Genomic DNA, 18,247 nt, shown 5'->3' with positions numbered 1-18,247 from the left:
TATGCAAAATATCAAAGTATTCAATCCCTGAATTTCAACCATCTATCTTGAATAGGAGTAGAGAAAATCATGAAAACTTGAATTGTAGGAATCGATATAGCCCACCCCAGTTTTTTGGCAAATCCTAATGAAACTTGATGAAAATATGGAGTATTGATAGAGAGAGAGAATATTCAATCCATGAAAAGTTAAGTCTTCTATCTTTTATAGAAGCCGAGAAAATCTCGTTTTCCCCTTTCTGTCTCAGACAGACAGACATACCAATGGACAGACATACAGATGAATGGACAGACAATGGACAGACAAATATTTTGAATTATAGAGTAGCTTCACTACTAAAAAACTAAATAGGATAATTGTTGTACACAAATTGATTTCAGTATGTTTTAAATGAGCTGCATTTTAGATTTTATTGAAAAGTGAAATAAAGTTACCTAACCTAGGGTAATGAAATGCACTATGTCCCAATTTAGGTTCTGACACTAAAGTCAAAGCACCTTAGAAGGCACTGTGCATGGTGTGGATATACACATCCTAATTGTAAAAATGTTTTGCTTTTTAAAATTGTAAATCAATTATTCAGGAATCGTTTTACTTTGTTTGTTTACTAGCAGCTGCGCTCCAAACATCTAGGAGCTCTGTAATTAAAGGAGTAAGGAAATTAGTAAAATAGCCTTATACTTTACCGAAATCTTAAGCTACAGACAAAAAAGCTTTATATAACATGTATTAATTTGTAAAACTGCAAATGATAAAATATGACCTATTTTTTTCTCTTTAAAAATTCTCTTTAAACACCTCCCCCTTTTTATATAAAGATGCTAATTCCCCCCTAACCCCAAGAGGATATAAGCAGTAAAAACCCCGCAGGTGGCACAATTTTCTAACACTTCTTTCTTATTTAGTCTTTTAAAAGGATTCAAAATGCATTGACATATATATATTTTTTTTTAACTCTTATTTTATACATCTTAATTGGAACTGATGATCTATTTTTATAGAGAAACATATGTATTCCATCAATAAAAAGTTAAAAAATTAAGTGTGTTTATACATATAATAATTACTATATATAATAGGATAATGAAATGCAGCTGTTTTAAGGGTTGCCAGCTTAATAATACAGACCGATTCAATAATTGTGTTAATATGTTAAGATGTCTAACTTTAAAATGGTGTAATTATAGTTATATTTAGCATAGAAAAATGATAAACATACCTATAGAAGCGTTAAATAATTCTCTTTTTTATAATATAAATTTTTTTTAGAAAAAAGAACAAGAACAATGCATAGCAGTGTAAAATATATATTGATATTTTTTTCCAAAATTCAATTCCCTCTGGTGATGTTATAAATAAAATACCAAAAGTCAAATTTAGGTGGATGTTATATGAATATATAAAGCTTCTTTACAGCCAAAAAAATTGGGAAAAAAAATATCATTTATGGAGCAACAACAAAAGTGGGTTTATCACAAAACCTCGATTTTTTAGTCAGCTGTTCTATAAACAACCAAGTCATTACCTGTATATTATAAAGCAATGCCAGGCGATTAAAATGAGGTATTAAGCATGTCTTAACCTCTTTTCGAGGAAGCTTTGTGTTTATCAAGTACGAAATTAATTCCTTATCATTAATCCTAAAACTAAGCGCAAATGTCGTCTTTTTTGACTTTCCCTTCATAAAGTGACGCAGCATGGATTGTTTATATGCGCCCACGTTTTTCACTTTTGAATGAGATATGAGAGTGTGAAGATTTCGGAGAACAAAATTGGGCCTATCATTGGTCTCATAGTGTGTGAACGACCCTAGTATATCAGGGATTTGAAACCATAAGAGCTTCAGGTAGAATTTGTTAATTTTATTAGGAAGAATGGTGTATAGGACGATTATATGTAGTTTTAAAAAGGCTTTAGCCAGCTAAGCATGAAACTTAATTATGATTAATATATGATTTAGTAATTTTTATGTGCCTTATTGTTGCATTTAACAATGATTTATAAACCAAATAATTTTCCTTTAAAGCCAAAGTTTCCATAGATTTTTTACCGTAGAGAAAAATGATTTTTAAAAAGCAAATAAGATTACGTGGTTATAAATAACTGGAATTATGAACTAATTGATATTGTAATTTCAGGTCTTTGAAATAATTTCATCAATAAATCTATATTCAAACCTGCTGTTGAAACTTGATGGTTCCTGGTATTGGGGGTTTGTATGTTCGCCAACTGATCTCGTGAACTTCCCGCTAATTCGGAAGTCAAGCTCAACCAAAGTGTCATGGTTGAGACAATTTCAAAGTCTCAAAGTTTGATGGAGCTGCACAAGCGAATTTCAAATAACCTGATGGTTGAAGGCGCTGCACAAGCAATTTCAAATGGTTCTGAGGAATAGGCATTAGCATTCTTCAAAGAATCTGAAGAATAGGCGTTAGCATTCTTCAATAAATCAATAGCATCTAGTGTATTGATGAAAAAAAAAAACATTGACAATTTTTCTGTGAAATAATTACCTAGTGAATCAATATGGTGCTCACTAAAAAGCAGAAAATTGAGCGAGCTATCGCTATTGGCACTGAAAGGCTAGAGGTGTTTGACGAACAGATAAAAGTGTTTTATGAAAATCTAAAAGCCTGCCAAAGTTTTAGTTCATGTGAAAATGTGAATTTAAAATCAATTCGTGACATTTTTAGTGAGGTCAAGGACCAATCTGACCTAATAAAAAGTCTAAAACCTGCCGTGGATACTAGTGAGCTGCGCGAGTTCAAGCGTGATTTGGATGAAGCTAGTGAGCAGAAAACTGTTGCAGATAAAGTCTATGCGTCGTTGGAGCAGTGTACAAAAATTCTGTACTGGCTTGACAATGATTCAGACGACGCGAGGTCAAGCACTGTCGCCAGGAACCTCGACGTCATTGAGAAGGTGAAGATGGACATGGGAGTGCTTAAAATTTCCGTGGAATTGCGCCAAGAAGTACGTGATATGTACCGAAGGCTTAGAGAGATGGAACGTCGTTCATCTAATCTGGATGAGAGTGGGACACCTGCCATGCTCTCCAGAAGTATGTCAGCCGTGGATATTCGGAGTTCCAACCCGCAGTATGGGCGCTGGGACAACAGTTTGTTGCCGTCGTTCGACGGAACTGACACGGATTACCCAAACTTTAAACAGGTCTTTAAGGATCTATGCTCTGGTTATGGATTTGCTGACCAGAGGTTAAGTCTGATGTTGTGTATGGAGAAGGTGATAACCAACCCGGAACTACGCAAGCAAGTGTCAGCGATTAGAGATCATAATGAACAATGGGCGTTTCTTGATCAGATGTTTTTATCAAACACTCGCCGGTTCATGAGGATTTTAACTAAGTTGAACAAGATGAAACCTGTGGATAAACCTGTGGACGTGGTTAGCGCAATTGCTACCTTCAAGAGCATGATGCAGGAGGTAGAAGCCATCGTTGGTTCTGCAGCTAAGGATTACAATCACCTAACTCTTATTCATATTTTTAAAGACAAGTGCCCTGAAAATTTGAGAGAGAAGATTATGATGGAGCTAGGTAGCATGAACCAACCAAACATCCAGAAGATTGTAGAACTGCTGGAGAGGACCAGGGGTGCCATGTTGGCCGGTGATATGTCCTATGACACTAACGCCGGCAAGAGAAATCGTGATAGAGCTGCCGCCGCGCAAGTGTCTGGCCGCAGTGACAATGAGAATGGAAAGGCTGGAAAGGACAAGGCTTCCAAGTGGAACAGTGCATGTCCTGTTGAAAATTGCGAGGATAAACATCCTATTTTCCGTTGTCCCACATTTAAGAAGATGGATGTTGTTGACCGAAAAAAAGTTGTCCAGCAGAATAAGTTGTGTGAACTCTGCTTGTGTGATGGTCATGCTGCTGACAATTGTAATAAATCGGATAAGCTTGGTGTCTGTGGCACCAATAATTGCGACGGTTATCATAGTCGTATGTTGCATGAGGCTAGTGCTAGTGTGAATACAGTCTACAAATCAAGTTCTGAGCCTAGCACATGTACCTTCCTGCTGCAAATAGTTCCAGTTGTAGCACCTGGCGGCGGCGCCTGCCATGCCGCCGTCATGTTTGATTCGGGTTCGAGTCTACCACTTATATCTGAGAAGATGTCCCACAAGTTGAAGCTGAAATCTACCGGCAGATATACAAACATTTCTGTTGCTGACGGTAGAGAATCATCCTGCCGCAATGTGGTGTTCTATCTGAAGGACAGGGATGGTAACTTGAGAGAATTTGAGGCAGCTGTTATGCCTAACCTCGGAGGTGGCAACGAGATGCGCTCGGTCCATCCGGAAACCGCCGCCGAAATATTTAAGATGCCGCCAGAAAGATTTACATATATTAGTGGAGGCTTAGATATCATCATTGGAAATACACATCCTGACGTGTTTCCATCAACCTACCAGAAAGTGGGCCAGTCTATGTTGTGGCGAACCATTTTTGGTAGTGGTTTTATCTGTACAAGTGCTGACTATGGAGCTGGTCAGCAGAAATCTGCGTTTAAAGCTGCCGTAGCTGTTGATAATGAACCGGTTGGTACTACCGTAGCTGTTGATAATGAACCGGTTGGTACTGCCGTAGTTATTGATAATGAGCTGGTTGGTACTGCCGTAGCTGTTGATAATGAACCGGTTGGTTCTGCCGTAGCTGTTGATAATGAACCGGTTGGTACTGCCGTAGTTATTGACAATGAGCTGGTTGGTACTGCCGTAGCTGTTGATAATGAACCGGTTGGTACTGCCGTAGTTATTGATAATGAGCTGGTTGGTACTGCCGTAGCTGTTGATAATGAACCGGTTGGTTCTGCCGTAGCTGTTGATAATGAACCGGTTGGTACTGCCGTAGTTATTGATAATGAGCTGGTTGGTACTGCCGTAGCTGTTGATAATGAACCGGTTGGTTCTGCCGTAGCTGTTGATAATGAACCGGTTGGATCTGCCGTAGCTGCTATTATTGAACCTGTTGGTTCTGCTTGTAACGCTGCTGATGAACTTTTTGGTTCTGCTAGTGCCGCAGCCGTTGACAACATGGCTACGGCGGGTGTTGCCGTGGCTAATATTGATAATGATGTTAGTTGTGCTGCAGTTATTCCTGATGATATTGGTAACGATACTGTAGCCGTTGAGAATATTGTTACGGCGGGTATTGAGCCGCTGAATGATTCGGTTCCAGCCGGACAAGAGCCGACGGGAGTTTCGGTTCCGGCTGGACAAGAGCCGATCAGAGTTTTGGTTCCAGCTGGACAAGAGCCGACGGGAGTTTCGGTTCCAGCTGGGCAAGAGCCAATAAGAAATTCGGTTCTGGCCGGACAAGAGCCGACGGGAGTTTCGGTTCCGGCCGGACAAAAGCCGGTAGATGATTCTAAATCTTATGACAGTCACACTTTTATTACTTGCCCTGGTGCTGTCATGAATCAAGAATCGACTTGGCTGCTGCCAACCTTGCCGCCCGACACAGGGTAAGAGGCCTGCAAATGGCGGGTGGAAATATGGCGGGTGTTGCCGCCAGAAAGTCATTGAAAAATTTCAAACCACACATATCTAATCTACAACATAAACTATCTATGTGAAAATGATCTTTAAAGAAAAAATATTACAAGTTATATATTAAGCTTGTGAAGGGAACCTAAAAAGGTTCTGCAAAGAATAAGTATTCATTATTCAACTAATTTTATTGTTCATATTTAAGCACAAAAATTCTACAAAATTGTTTAGACTTTTAAAGCAGATTTTAAAAGATTTTGTTTCTTTAAGTATGATTTTGAAAAGCAAAAGTCTGTGTGTATTAACTACAAAGTGATTTTTGCAGATTTTTTTTTAGATTGAGAAAAATAGATTTTTAAGAATTATTTTTCGAGGTATTTTTTTTCATGGTTCACGTTTGCTTAAAAAATGTTATTTCTCAGATTCTCGTATGAGATAATGCATTAAAGTAAAGAACACAACATGTAAAATTATTATGATAATGTTTAAAATATTTCTTATTATTATTTTAAAAAGATTATCGCAAAAAATCAAGATATTTGTTTTAATTTGTAAGCAAATAAAGTTTTTTCTTTCACTCCGGAGGCAAGGATTCCTAATAATCCACGTGTAAAGATTTTTCTTCATTCCGAGAGCAGAGATTCGTAGTAAAATATGTACCTAGCGACTTCGGACAATTTTAAACCTTGAGAAGTATTTATAGCAATTATTTTCCTAGGTACATATATTTTCGTTCATGTTTAAAAATGTAAACTCTATTTTCTATGAGATAAGCATTTATAATAATGAACACGATGTATGATATTATTAAGATATTGATTATTATTTATATGAATATCACAGAATTAATTTAAGATAAACTATGCATATTTTAAATTAACCTTTCCTTCATTTTATCGCAGATATTGAAATAAAAGCGGTTTAAAAAAAATTTTTTTGATCAATAATTGATTCTTATTTTATGAAAATTGAGAACATTTTTTTAGTAAAAAGCCACATTTTCATATGCCTATTTTTATGCCTAAAATAAGAATCAAATGAAATGCGACTAATTTTTATTCTATTTCATATACTCAAATTTAATTTTATTGAGTTTAAATTCTTTTCAAAAGTACAATTCATTATAAAACTTACCTGAAAAGTTTACCAAAAAGGAATAAATGTGTCGAGGTTGCGTGATTCGATATTTATTCTAAGAAAAAAATCAAGTATTTTTTTAGCAGATTTTTTAAAATTATATATGAATTTCAATCAAGTAAACATTTTTATTCAGATCAAGGAATGATTGAAAATTCATATTTAAAGTCTCATATTTTTTTGCAAAGAAAAATTGGTATTTTTTATATAATTCCGATGAAAATTCTAAGGAAGATATTATTATTTTGTTATTCCTTAAGTATTAAAAAGTTTTATTGTTGATTAAGATATTACAGTTCTTATTCATTAGGTTTGAAAAACTTTCTGCCCAAGGATTTTGAAAAATTTTTCTTACTACTCTTTTTGATGCTTAACAAATTTAGTTTTAAGTACCTATAAATCTTAATTTTCTTGTCTAAGATTTATTTCGTTTTATTTTACCATTATTGTTTGCATTTCAACCTGATTTCGTAGGTACTTATTGATTTATTTATAATGATTTATTACCTATTGATTATGAAATGATTATTATTTAGTATAGTTGTTATATTTACAACATCATGATTAATAGGATTATCTATTTTAGGATTTGTGTATGTGATCTTGTGATTGTCATGTGCATGGAATGTTGTATGGTACAAACCAATTCCCATCCTTCTATCCTAAAATGTGAGGTATTATGAGTCCTAGTGAGGAGTATAATATTGTGTATGCATTTCACGGGGTTTCATTTAGTTAGGAGCAAAATTGTCACGTTTTCGGGATGTGGCCATTCTCATGTGATTATGGTGAGTTGAGTTTAGTGAGAAATGTTGCTAGTGCTCAGCGCAAAAAAAAAAAACCTTGAATCTCGTTAAGGAAGTTAATTTGACTTTCAAACGGGGGGTGTGTCTTAACCTCTTTTCGAGGAAGCTTTGTGTTTATCAAGTACGAAATTAATTCCTTATCATTAATCCTAAAACTAAGCGCAAATGTCGTCTTTTTTGACTTTCCCTTCATAAAGTGACGCAGCATGGATTGTTTATATGCGCCCACGTTTTTCACTTTTGAATGAGATATGAGAGTGTGAAGATTTCGGAGAACAAAATTGGGCCTATCATTGGTCTCATAGTGTGTGAACGACCCTAGTATATCAGGGATTTGAAACCATAAGAGCTTCAGGTAGAATTTGTTAATTTTATTAGGAAGAATGGTGTATAGGACGATTATATGTAGTTTTAAAAAGGCTTTAGCCAGCTAAGCATGAAACTTAATTATGATTAATATATGATTTAGTAATTTTTATGTGCCTTATTGTTGCATTTAACAATGATTTATAAACCAAATAATTTTCCTTTAAAGCCAAAGTTTCCATAGATTTTTTACCGTAGAGAAAAATGATTTTTAAAAAGCAAATAAGATTACGTGGTTATAAATAACTGGAATTATGAACTAATTGATATTGTAATTTCAGGTCTTTGAAATAATTTCATCAATAAATCTATATTCAAACCTGCTGTTGAAACTTGATGGTTCCTGGTATTGGGGGTTTGTATGTTCGCCAACTGATCTCGTGAACTTCCCGCTAATTCGGAAGTCAAGCTCAACCAAAGTGTCATGGTTGAGACAAAGCACTTTCTAACTCCAAAAATTGATTCTTCTAGAGCAAAAATTAGTTTAGCATTTTTGGTGACTCAAATTTGAAATTTGATTTGTTGCAAGAGAAAAATATCAAAAAAACATACTTTTATTTATCTCAGAGGCAAATTAATGGTACCAATATATTCGCAAATGTCTTATATACAGTTTAATACACTTTTAAGTCCATTATTTTTGGGGCTTTGAGTGAATGTCGAAAAAGGTTGATTTCTAGCCTTTGAATGAATATTTCTGTATTGTTTCTAAGGGCAATGGATATATTATTACTTGGATCTAATACAAAATTAAAATTTCATATTCTCCAATATAGTGAACCTTTTTAGAGGGCTAAAATAATAATCTCAACAATCCCTTTCCCCTCCTACTGAACGGCCCGACCAATAAATTACAGGGGAAATACAAGCTAAAATGACTACAATTTTTTCCCTGTCTTAATATCCACGTATATTATTCATCCATTCTAAGGATTTATATTTATTGGTTACGTTAATTCTACATAAAAAAACAGTTATATAAATTTTGCTTTTTTAATTAAATGTTTGTTTGCTGTATGTGAGGAGGTTATCAAATATTGCTGACGTAATAAAATTTGATTAGCCTCGTGAATCAGCAACGAGACAGTTTACTTTCAACAAGGGATCTAAAGGGATAAGACAATGACCTGGAAATTGATATATATCCCCAATGATGATGCACAAAATTATCCATTCTTTAGATGACAATTTATAGTTGAAACGTTTGGACACTTAATTTAATGATCTAACCAATCAAAATTTACCTGTTCAGAGACCTGGAGGCCTGCAGCACTTGAACCAACATCCTAAAAAGAAACTTTTTTGTGAAATAAGTTAATAACCTATCCTCTCACTCCAAAGACAAAGACTATAATCACTGTTTACGCAAAAAAGCCAGAACTCCCCCCTCCCCCCCCCCCCTTTATTTATAACATCGTATTACAGAAAGCTTTCCGTGTATTGTATAGTAAACCAAAAATCATATGATTATTTATTCTATGAATTTTGTTTTATTATTCGGACATAATTTCTGTAATAAGATACTATCTATGATTTTTGGTATAGCTCAGAGACGTTTCTAATCCAGCAGATATTAATCGGTTTCGAAGCCACACTGAAATATGCTTTCTACACCTTTTTCAGGGAAAAAGGGACCAAGAAGAAATATTTAATTTACATTTTTGTGTAATAAAGCATGTAAAATAAACTAGTTTTGGTTGATAATTAATTTAATTAGGTATTACCTAGAGGACTAGAAAAGTAAGAAATTGTAGAAAAGATTTGTTCATCTAGTTGAAAATTCATCAAAATTTTAAAGATAATAAAATTCTTAACAAGGGAAGGGGGATGGTTAAAGAATATTTTCGCTCCAATTACAAATTAAGGGATTTTGATTCAACCGATTTTTTATTAACCCAACTTAAAAGTTTTATCTTTACCGTCTGTAGCACATTTATATCAGCATTTTTTATGAATTTATTGATCATTGAAATTAGATATGCCCAAGAATTATTTCGGGGATATAGGGTTAAGACAATTCTCCAATTCTAATGTGTATCAATATCAGGGAGGCTGGGGAGTGGACATTGGGCTGTTTATTTCACAAGTCCTTGAAGTTTCATAATAATGTATTTGTTGGGTTCCAGGACAAACGCAGGAGTCCCAAACGCAGGAGTGCTAAAATATTAATTTAATTAAGTATTTCTATACAGATTAAGGTTAAGATATGAATGTTCAAATAAGCCCCCCGCATGGGTTAGGCATTAAAAAAACCTAAAAGAAGGTCTAAAATAGGTTAGGATAGGTTACGTGTCCACTCCTGCGTTTGTACACTCCTGCGTTTGGGACTCCTGCGTTTGTCATAGGACCATTTGTTGGTTTAATAATTTTGTGGACTTTAATTTTGATTCATTGGTTCATTCAATCGAGATTTCAATTGTTTCAACCACTAATTGTAATCTATAGAAGAGGTAATTTTTGTGTATCGCCATTGGGGATGTACATCAATTTATTGGCTAGTGTCTTATTCCTTTTAAATTCCTGGCTAAATATAGGATATAAAATTATTTTAACTGCCATTGTCCTAACCCCGCATGTTTTTTTTAACACCTCATATTTAGCTATGGAATACGGAAAAGTACGCTAATTATAACAATCAACATATTTTTAAAATTATGTATAATATTAATCATTACTTATATGAAAATGATATCTTTTTTACAGTAAATTCATTGCACTCTTATGATTATTGATAAATAATTTGCCTATATTAACCTGATATATCATGATACTTCATTATTAGTCTATAAACCTATTCATGATACAGATTTTTGGGGCTTAATACAGGATTATGTATAGTTTGATTACTGGAGGCTTTGCACCAACCTTTAGGGCATTGACCTCACCCCCTCCCCAGCCTTACTTTCGGAAGTTCAAATGACACCGAGTGCGTTTTTGACGATGGACATTTTGAGATACCGTTTGTACAACAATGGACATATTATTACTTGGATCTTACACCAGATTTTATTTTACACCAGATTTTTTTTACACCCTTTCACCTCCTTTCCTACTGGATGAACGAACTGACCAATAAACGAGTTAGCAACCTAAATTGACTGCAATATTTTTACATCCCTTGTACAAATAAAAGTGTTTAAAAAAATTCAGTCAACGAATGAGTGATCGTGTATACGAAACTTTCACTACTACTATAATTCCAGTCCAATGCCCCCCTACCTCTCACCAAACTTAACCTAACCTAATTGTTTTTTCAGGTATCCCTGGGGCTTGGCTTGATATCGTATCTGGTGACTGGTGGCAACTATACTCTTTACCTTATTTATCACACAGCATGGAGAGATTTCAGGTAAACAGCCGTTTTTCCTAAAAGTGCCTTGTTGAGCACTGACACCCCCCTCCCCCCCCCCCACTCCTTACTATGTACAATAATTAAGAAAGGGGGGGGGGGGAAGGGATCCTTAATAACTTACTTTAGGCTAGGTTATATTATTTCGGGTACAGGGTAGCCCAGCAGGGTTAGGACACCCTGCAGGGGTTAGGCTAGGATAACCCCCTCCCTTATTCTAATTTCTAAATAAGGTGGGGGGGTTGGGAAGGGTTTCATTATTCGACAGGCATATTGAAGGCAAGCAAAATATGTTTACCTTAATATCTAAAACTTTGAATGAAAGCATCCATAAGTCTCCCGGAGTATAACCGATAGATGGACGGATCAAGTAAGGTTTATACTGGATGTAAATTAATGAGGATAATAAATCAGCCGTAAAACTTCAATAGCGGCCGAGTGTATTTAATTTCGGATCTACTGCAGTTCACGGTAAAATATTCCTGGTACACAAAAAGAAAAAGTGAGGGCTGTACCGATAAACTTCACAAAATAAAAAATAAGTTGATCATGAATTGATGTGATCAGTTATTATTGATATTTTATTGGAAAAGATATATTTTTATAATTTATTGATGATGTAATACAAGCAATGAATTTTTGGTAGATTTTTTGGCAAAATCCTCGAATTGTAAGTGGACTACACTTAAGCTTCCCACTTAAAACCCCATTCTGTGGGACTACTAAGTAACCAACTTAACCTAATCTTAGCGAAGAAGTATGATTAATGTGTTCTATTCTCTCGGGAGGGGGGGGGGGGGGCGGGGGTGATTTATTGGTGCTACACTCAATTATTAAGAATATTCTTAAATTTCGTTTCTATAAATAATATATAAGCAATTTTTAAACTATGATGTATTTTTAATACATTATGATAACTTATTTTGCTGAGGATTAAGGATTTTTATACGAAATTATTAAATGATAATAGTATCAAGACTCTCTATCTTTAATTTTAAGTGACTGAAGGAAGGTCTGTTGGACTTACTAACGTATAATAGTGGCATTTCTAAATATAGATTGTTGGAAGCATTGTGTGCAGGGGTTGCTATTCAGCCAATTAATTCCATTTGAAATTGCCGAAGATTAAATATTTTGTTGGAGTAAAGTTGGAGTAAAACTTGTTTTTTTGGTGTAACTGAAAGGGAAGTGGGTAAAATGGTGGCGGAAGGGAAGGGGGTAGAGAGAAAATTTTTACCTGGAATGATTGTGTGAGAACCAGGGATCTACAGGGATAATGTACAATTTACATCCCATCATACAATAAACATAATTACCCTTTCTGTAAATTAAAATTATTGGTGGAAAAGCTTGGACTCACTAACAAATCAAGATTTCAAAACGAAACAAAGATATATTGTGTAAGGGGGGGTTTTTAATGCAACCATCTCGTAATCAATGTATAAATGGCACTTAGAATTGGAATTTTGATTTAAAATTTTGCATGAGTAATCCTTGGTAGGTCTGTTTTCCCTAAATCGAACAAAAAGTTGGAAAAGTAGCGGCTAACGGCTGGCGGCTCATCCGTTTATCCATTTGTTGTGTATTTTCAAGCGAAATCCATCACGAAACCTCTCTCCACATAATGCTCTTTTCCGATCAAAAACGTTTTCAAACGGTTCTAGCCGGTAGTTGCTGGTACTAGAAATCTAAAAAATGTTTTTTTTTTGGTATCATTTCACATGATTTAAAGCAAAAATATGTTTCAAAAAGTTGATTTCTACGTAATTTATGACAGATTTGCCCTAAAAATTGCCAAAAAACGGCTAAACGGCTGAGCCGTTAGCCGTTACTTTTTCAACTTTTTTTTGATTTAGGGAAAATAGACCTACCAAGGATTACTCATGCAAAATTTCAGATCAAAATTCGAATTTTAAGTGCCATTTATACATTGATTACGAGATGGTTGCATTAACCCCCCCCCCCCCTTAAAACTTTGGGTACCAATATAATTTATTGTTCTATATCCCCTCCCTTCTTGATGAAAACTAAAAGTAAAAAGCTATTACCACTCTGCTTCATATCAGTTATCGGTTTTTTTACCTAACCTATTCAATATTCATATAATTGGGTTAATATAGAGTCAACATTAAGAGAAATTAGAAGCAGGTAATGTTCCATCTAATATCATGTTAGGAAAAATTGCACTCCCCATTTTCCACATTGTCAAGTCTTCACAGCCCCCTGGTAAACGCTGTGCACGTCACTGGTATTTTCTTCTTTTTTCCCCATCTTGTAAAAACTCTAATTTTCTTTCATTTAACTTTCCTTCTCCTTTGATTTAGTCATAACGCTTTATAATTAACGCTTGTACTCCATCCTAATCACAGGAAAGGTATGAACTAGAATGAGGATTCGTTACTGGAGCATTACTGAATCTGATCAACAATCAGACCAAAATACGCTCTGTGTAATTGCTTCGCTAAAAACATTTTTAGAACTCAAATGAGGTCTAAATTTATTTTGTCTATTGAATAGGTAAATATTTACATATGGTAAATTAAAAATAAAACTATTATTACATAATTTGTTTTCATTATGTACTGTCGTTATGAAGTACATAAAAAATATTTTTTATTACACTTACAAAAGAGCATTAAAACGAAAAGTACTGTTTTAGTGTAGTTTTTCGTATAATCTTATTTTGGAGGGATGTTCAAATTATCTTCCATCGTCTACCCCCTCTTACAATAAAAATTTCTCAAAAAAAACTATCCTATTTAGTGTTTGTGTGTGTGTGTCCCTAAAGTTTTCAAAAACGGCTAGACATAAAGTTTCACTATTTTCAGGGTAGTTTATTTGTATTCCATGGAAGGTTTTAGGCTATTAGACTGAGGGGGGGGGGCATTCAAATTTAATCTAACATCTGTGAGAACGATGACACAAGTTTTATTGTAAAAGTACGTAAAATTAATTAAAATACAGGCATTTTTGTACGTTTGACTTTAGAATGGAGTTTGATTGACATAGAAAATCAATTTTTATTTTCACTTTTTTTTCTAGTATAGTGTAGATCATCAAAAATAAATTTTAGCAGTCTTTTCTCCGCTGAAATTGGCATAAAAATGCACTATTTAATTTTAGAAGATATAACATTTTGAAGCAATTAGGCACTAATACAAAATTCAGAAAATACATCTAGTAAACCTACCTTAAGGATTTTGTTTCTAACTCGATTCATTAATTTAAATATAGACATTGACGTTTAATTATTAATATCAGTTTAATAGTATTTTCTATTTGTTGGCTTTTTGTTAGGCAATTAAGGATTCATAAAATTCATTTAAACGTACTATGCAGCCACTTTTGATGAAGTTTTATAAATAATTCAAGTCAATTACTTTAAAATGCGTAAAGGACTTGCCTTTGATTCATATTATATTTGTCTTTACCAGGGAGGGAGGAGACATTGGGCTGTTTATTATGGTAGTCCCAAAAGTTTTATAATAATGTTTTCTTATACGTTGGTCTAACAACTTTTGGGACTTGGATTGAATTTAGATATTTGGTTCATTAAGTTAAGTGTTAAACAGCTAATTGTTATCTAAAGAAAGGGTAATTTTTTATATCATCATGAAGGTAGGGGACATTGGACTGTAAATTACACTGGTACCCAAAGTTATTTTAACTTTGGGAACTCTTAATGAATCTTAATTGGTTGGTTTAAACAAATAATGCCCAAACATTTCAACCAACAATTTTAATTTACAGAAAACTATGAACCTAAATTTTTCCTTAAGATCCTTTGTATAACTGAAAAATAAATTACAGATATTTTGCTTTTCAGAGGAGCCATGCGATACCTGCGCATCCTGTTGTTTGTGTTCAAGAGACAGAAATTTAATATTACAGTTCCGGCTGCTTTCCAAAATACTGCCAAAAGACATCCGGACAGGGTCGCCCTGTATTTCGAGGACCAAAGTTGGACGTTTAAAAAGGTAGGTAATTTAAAAATATTTGTATTAATGTAATTTAAGCCCTTAACAAGGGTGACAAGACAACATACGCATAAGTAGCGAAGCACAAAACATCGTGGATGGACAAACGGACAGTTTTAAAACAATTGTTCAGTTGTCAAATAAAAGAAAAGGAGACAAAATCACAAAAAAAGAAAGGGGGAGGTAGGTTGTGCTAAAATTCCGTAAAGGCGTGAGTTTTAAGGCTTAAAAACAGTAGTAGAACGATAATATTCACTAAATATGTGTATTCCTTATTGAATAGAACCATAGACAAAAAAGATTTATATATTTATATTTAATGAATTTTATCGTATTACTACTATAAAACTCACACCTTTACGGGTTTTTAGCGCAACCTACTCCTCCCTTTATGACTTTTGAAACATGACATGCGAATCCAGTAAAGTATGTACTTGATTTTCATACAAGAAATATTTTTTCTTAAACTTTCAATGTTAATAACGATGTAGCATTTTTGTTGAAATAATTTTATACATATTATTTGACCTCATTCTTTTTAATATTGTCCTACAACATCAAACTATTTTTACAAGCACAATTTTTCAGGTGTCTAAGGGATAAGACAAAGGCCGATAAATTGATGTACATCCCCAATGATGATTCACAAACCTTAATGAACTAACCAATCAAAATTCAATAAATGTCCCTAAAGTTTTTAAGCTAACGAATGAGAAACCGTTATTATTAAACTTTGGGGACTAATGTATTAAACAGTACTCTTTCTCTCTACAATCTTTTGTGTTATTTTATATGATTTGATAATGTCATATCCCAATGTAGGATTGTGGATGCAATTCTGCAATTTAAATCTTTTATATTGATCAGTTTTTCACTTTCAAACTACTTCCTTTCCTCCCCCCCCCCCCCCAAAAAAAAAAAATTGTTTGTAGGCAGTTAATTCAAATAAATGGCAGCACCAGAAATACCTAATTTTTTTTTAATTACCCCACAAAAAAATTTCTTAAAACTTAAATTTAATGTGGAGTTGGTCAACTTAAAAGTTTGATTGCACAAAAATAGTGTCATCCTTGTATTTTTTTAAAGAGAAGAAAATACTGTGCTTTATTATTTTACAACTTTACACTGCAAAATTGCTGATAATAAAAATTTTGGCAACATACCTCGAATTGCCAGAAAAGCTTAAATAATCCTTAACTCATTCATTGGCTCAAAACATTGGGGACTTTTTATTAAAATCTTTAGTTATTTGGTTGTTCCATTTCCCAAACATTTCAACTAATAATTTCCAGGGAGGAAGGGAGGGGACAATGGGCAATTAATTCCATTTAAGAGTTTTCCCTGAATTACCATGAAAACCAGATTTATCCTGAAAATATCCAGAAATTTGTAAAGTGTTTATGGTTATTAAAAATAGGAAACTCAAAATGATTAGAGGGTTCTAAGAAAAAAAACATCTACTTATAAATTAGGTTACCAGTATATCACAATGGAGTAAACATTCTGTAATTGTTCACTAGAAAAATTGCTCTTTTCAACGTCTGTATCCCTTCTCCTTATTATTATCTTCCACCAAAATTCAGGATAAAACGAAGGGTTCTAAGATTGTTTATTACACAAATATTACAGTACAGTTTCTAGACATGAAATGACATTTTCATGAGGAAAAAAATATTTGTTAGAACTAGCCGAAATATTTTTATACTATATAAATGTTTTGTCTGCTAGATAATGTGTTAATTGTTTTTTTTTTTGTCTTCTGGATTCATAACAAATTCTGCGGCATTTATGCGCAAGTCCCCAAAGTCCCCAAATTTAGTCTAAATACTTCACGAACACTTTAAGCTGGTCCCCAAGGTTTGATACCCTAAAATATTGAATATTCGATCCATTGTCCCCTCCCTTCCTCCCTGAATAATTTCAAAAAATGTTGGGGGTTTAATTGTGGTTCACTAATCTATTAGAGGAATGGTCCCAAAATTTGTATTTTGGATGAAAGGATAAAAATTAAAAGGTTGCTAAAAGAGTTCAATCAATCAATCACTTTTATCTTTCCTTTACACACAATTATAAAAGAAACAAGGATGAAAACATTTGAAAGTTCGAATTTTACAGATGCTACGTTTTATTATAAAACTTATGTAATTTAAATTACCTAGATGATGAAATTACTGTTTATTTTAAGTGTTATTCCGGCGAAGTGTAAAAAACAAACAAACAAAAAAAACTTTAACTAACCCCCTATATTTAAATTTAATTAAAAATAAGTGGGGAGAGGGATCAAGTACTTAATGAGGTAATTTGTGTAAATGAAAAAAAATCCGTAAAAAAGTTGTACTAAATCCGATTTTTAATTAATTTATTATAACTTGGATCCTACACCAGATTATTATGCACTCTGATAAAGTCAATCTTGTAGCAGGCTAAAATAACAATCCACCCTTTACCCCACCCCCTCTCCTCCTACTGGATGAATGAAATAACTAATAATAACAGCAACTTAAATTGACGACAATATTTCCTCTGTCATAATATCCACGTATATTCTACGAATCTACATCAATGATTTTTAACTGTTGAACCATCAATTTGCTTTTGACGTATTATTTGTTACCTATGTAACCAAAAAACAGACATTTCCTAAAAATAGATTTTCTAATTAACTCTACACGTGTGCAACAAAATATTTTCTTATTTTTCATCAATATTTTCACTGATAACAGATAAAAGCGTAATACAGGCTGGTGATAATATATTTATTTATATTTTATACATTTTATCTCTAAGTACTTTTTAAGTACTACGCTTTGACTTGTTTTAGGAAATATAAGTATTTTTGACTTTAATAACGCATTTGATCGGGGGTCTTAAGGGTTTAGCCAATTGAAATTAAATTTAATTTTAAATTGATAATAAACAAAATTATCATATCGAAGATTTAGATTATTGGTTGAAAAGTTGTACACTTATCAGTTTAGAACAAAAAAAATAACATTCTGTTTTTGGTAGCTTAAAAAAATATTTAGGGTACCTAAGGTTAAAATAAATATTCTAAAAGACCAGAAAGTCTGGAAAGGGGGGAGGCGGATGTGCCACTT

The 18,247-nt window shown here is 33.5% G+C and overlaps 1 protein-coding gene across 1 annotated transcript in view; it reads left to right on the top strand.

Moving 5' to 3' along the window:
- Positions 1–18,247, top strand: part of LOC145317771 (long-chain fatty acid transport protein 4-like) — a 39,979-nt gene that overhangs the window by 4,367 nt on the left and 17,365 nt on the right. Inside the window, exons 2-3 of the mRNA XM_080159038.1 lie at positions 11,081–11,172; positions 14,999–15,149. Of these exons, the coding sequence (XP_080015164.1) occupies positions 11,081–11,172; positions 14,999–15,149 (243 nt within the window). The remainder of the gene's footprint in view (positions 1–11,080; positions 11,173–14,998; positions 15,150–18,247) is intronic.

Source organism: Acartia tonsa, chromosome 4 (assembly GCF_053477335.1).
Source record: "Acartia tonsa isolate MP-2025a chromosome 4, ASM5347733v1, whole genome shotgun sequence".
Taxonomy (NCBI): domain Eukaryota; kingdom Metazoa; phylum Arthropoda; class Copepoda; order Calanoida; family Acartiidae; genus Acartia; species Acartia tonsa.
The sequence above is the reverse complement of the archived record's forward strand: the minus strand, read 5'-3'. Positions and strand labels throughout refer to the sequence as shown.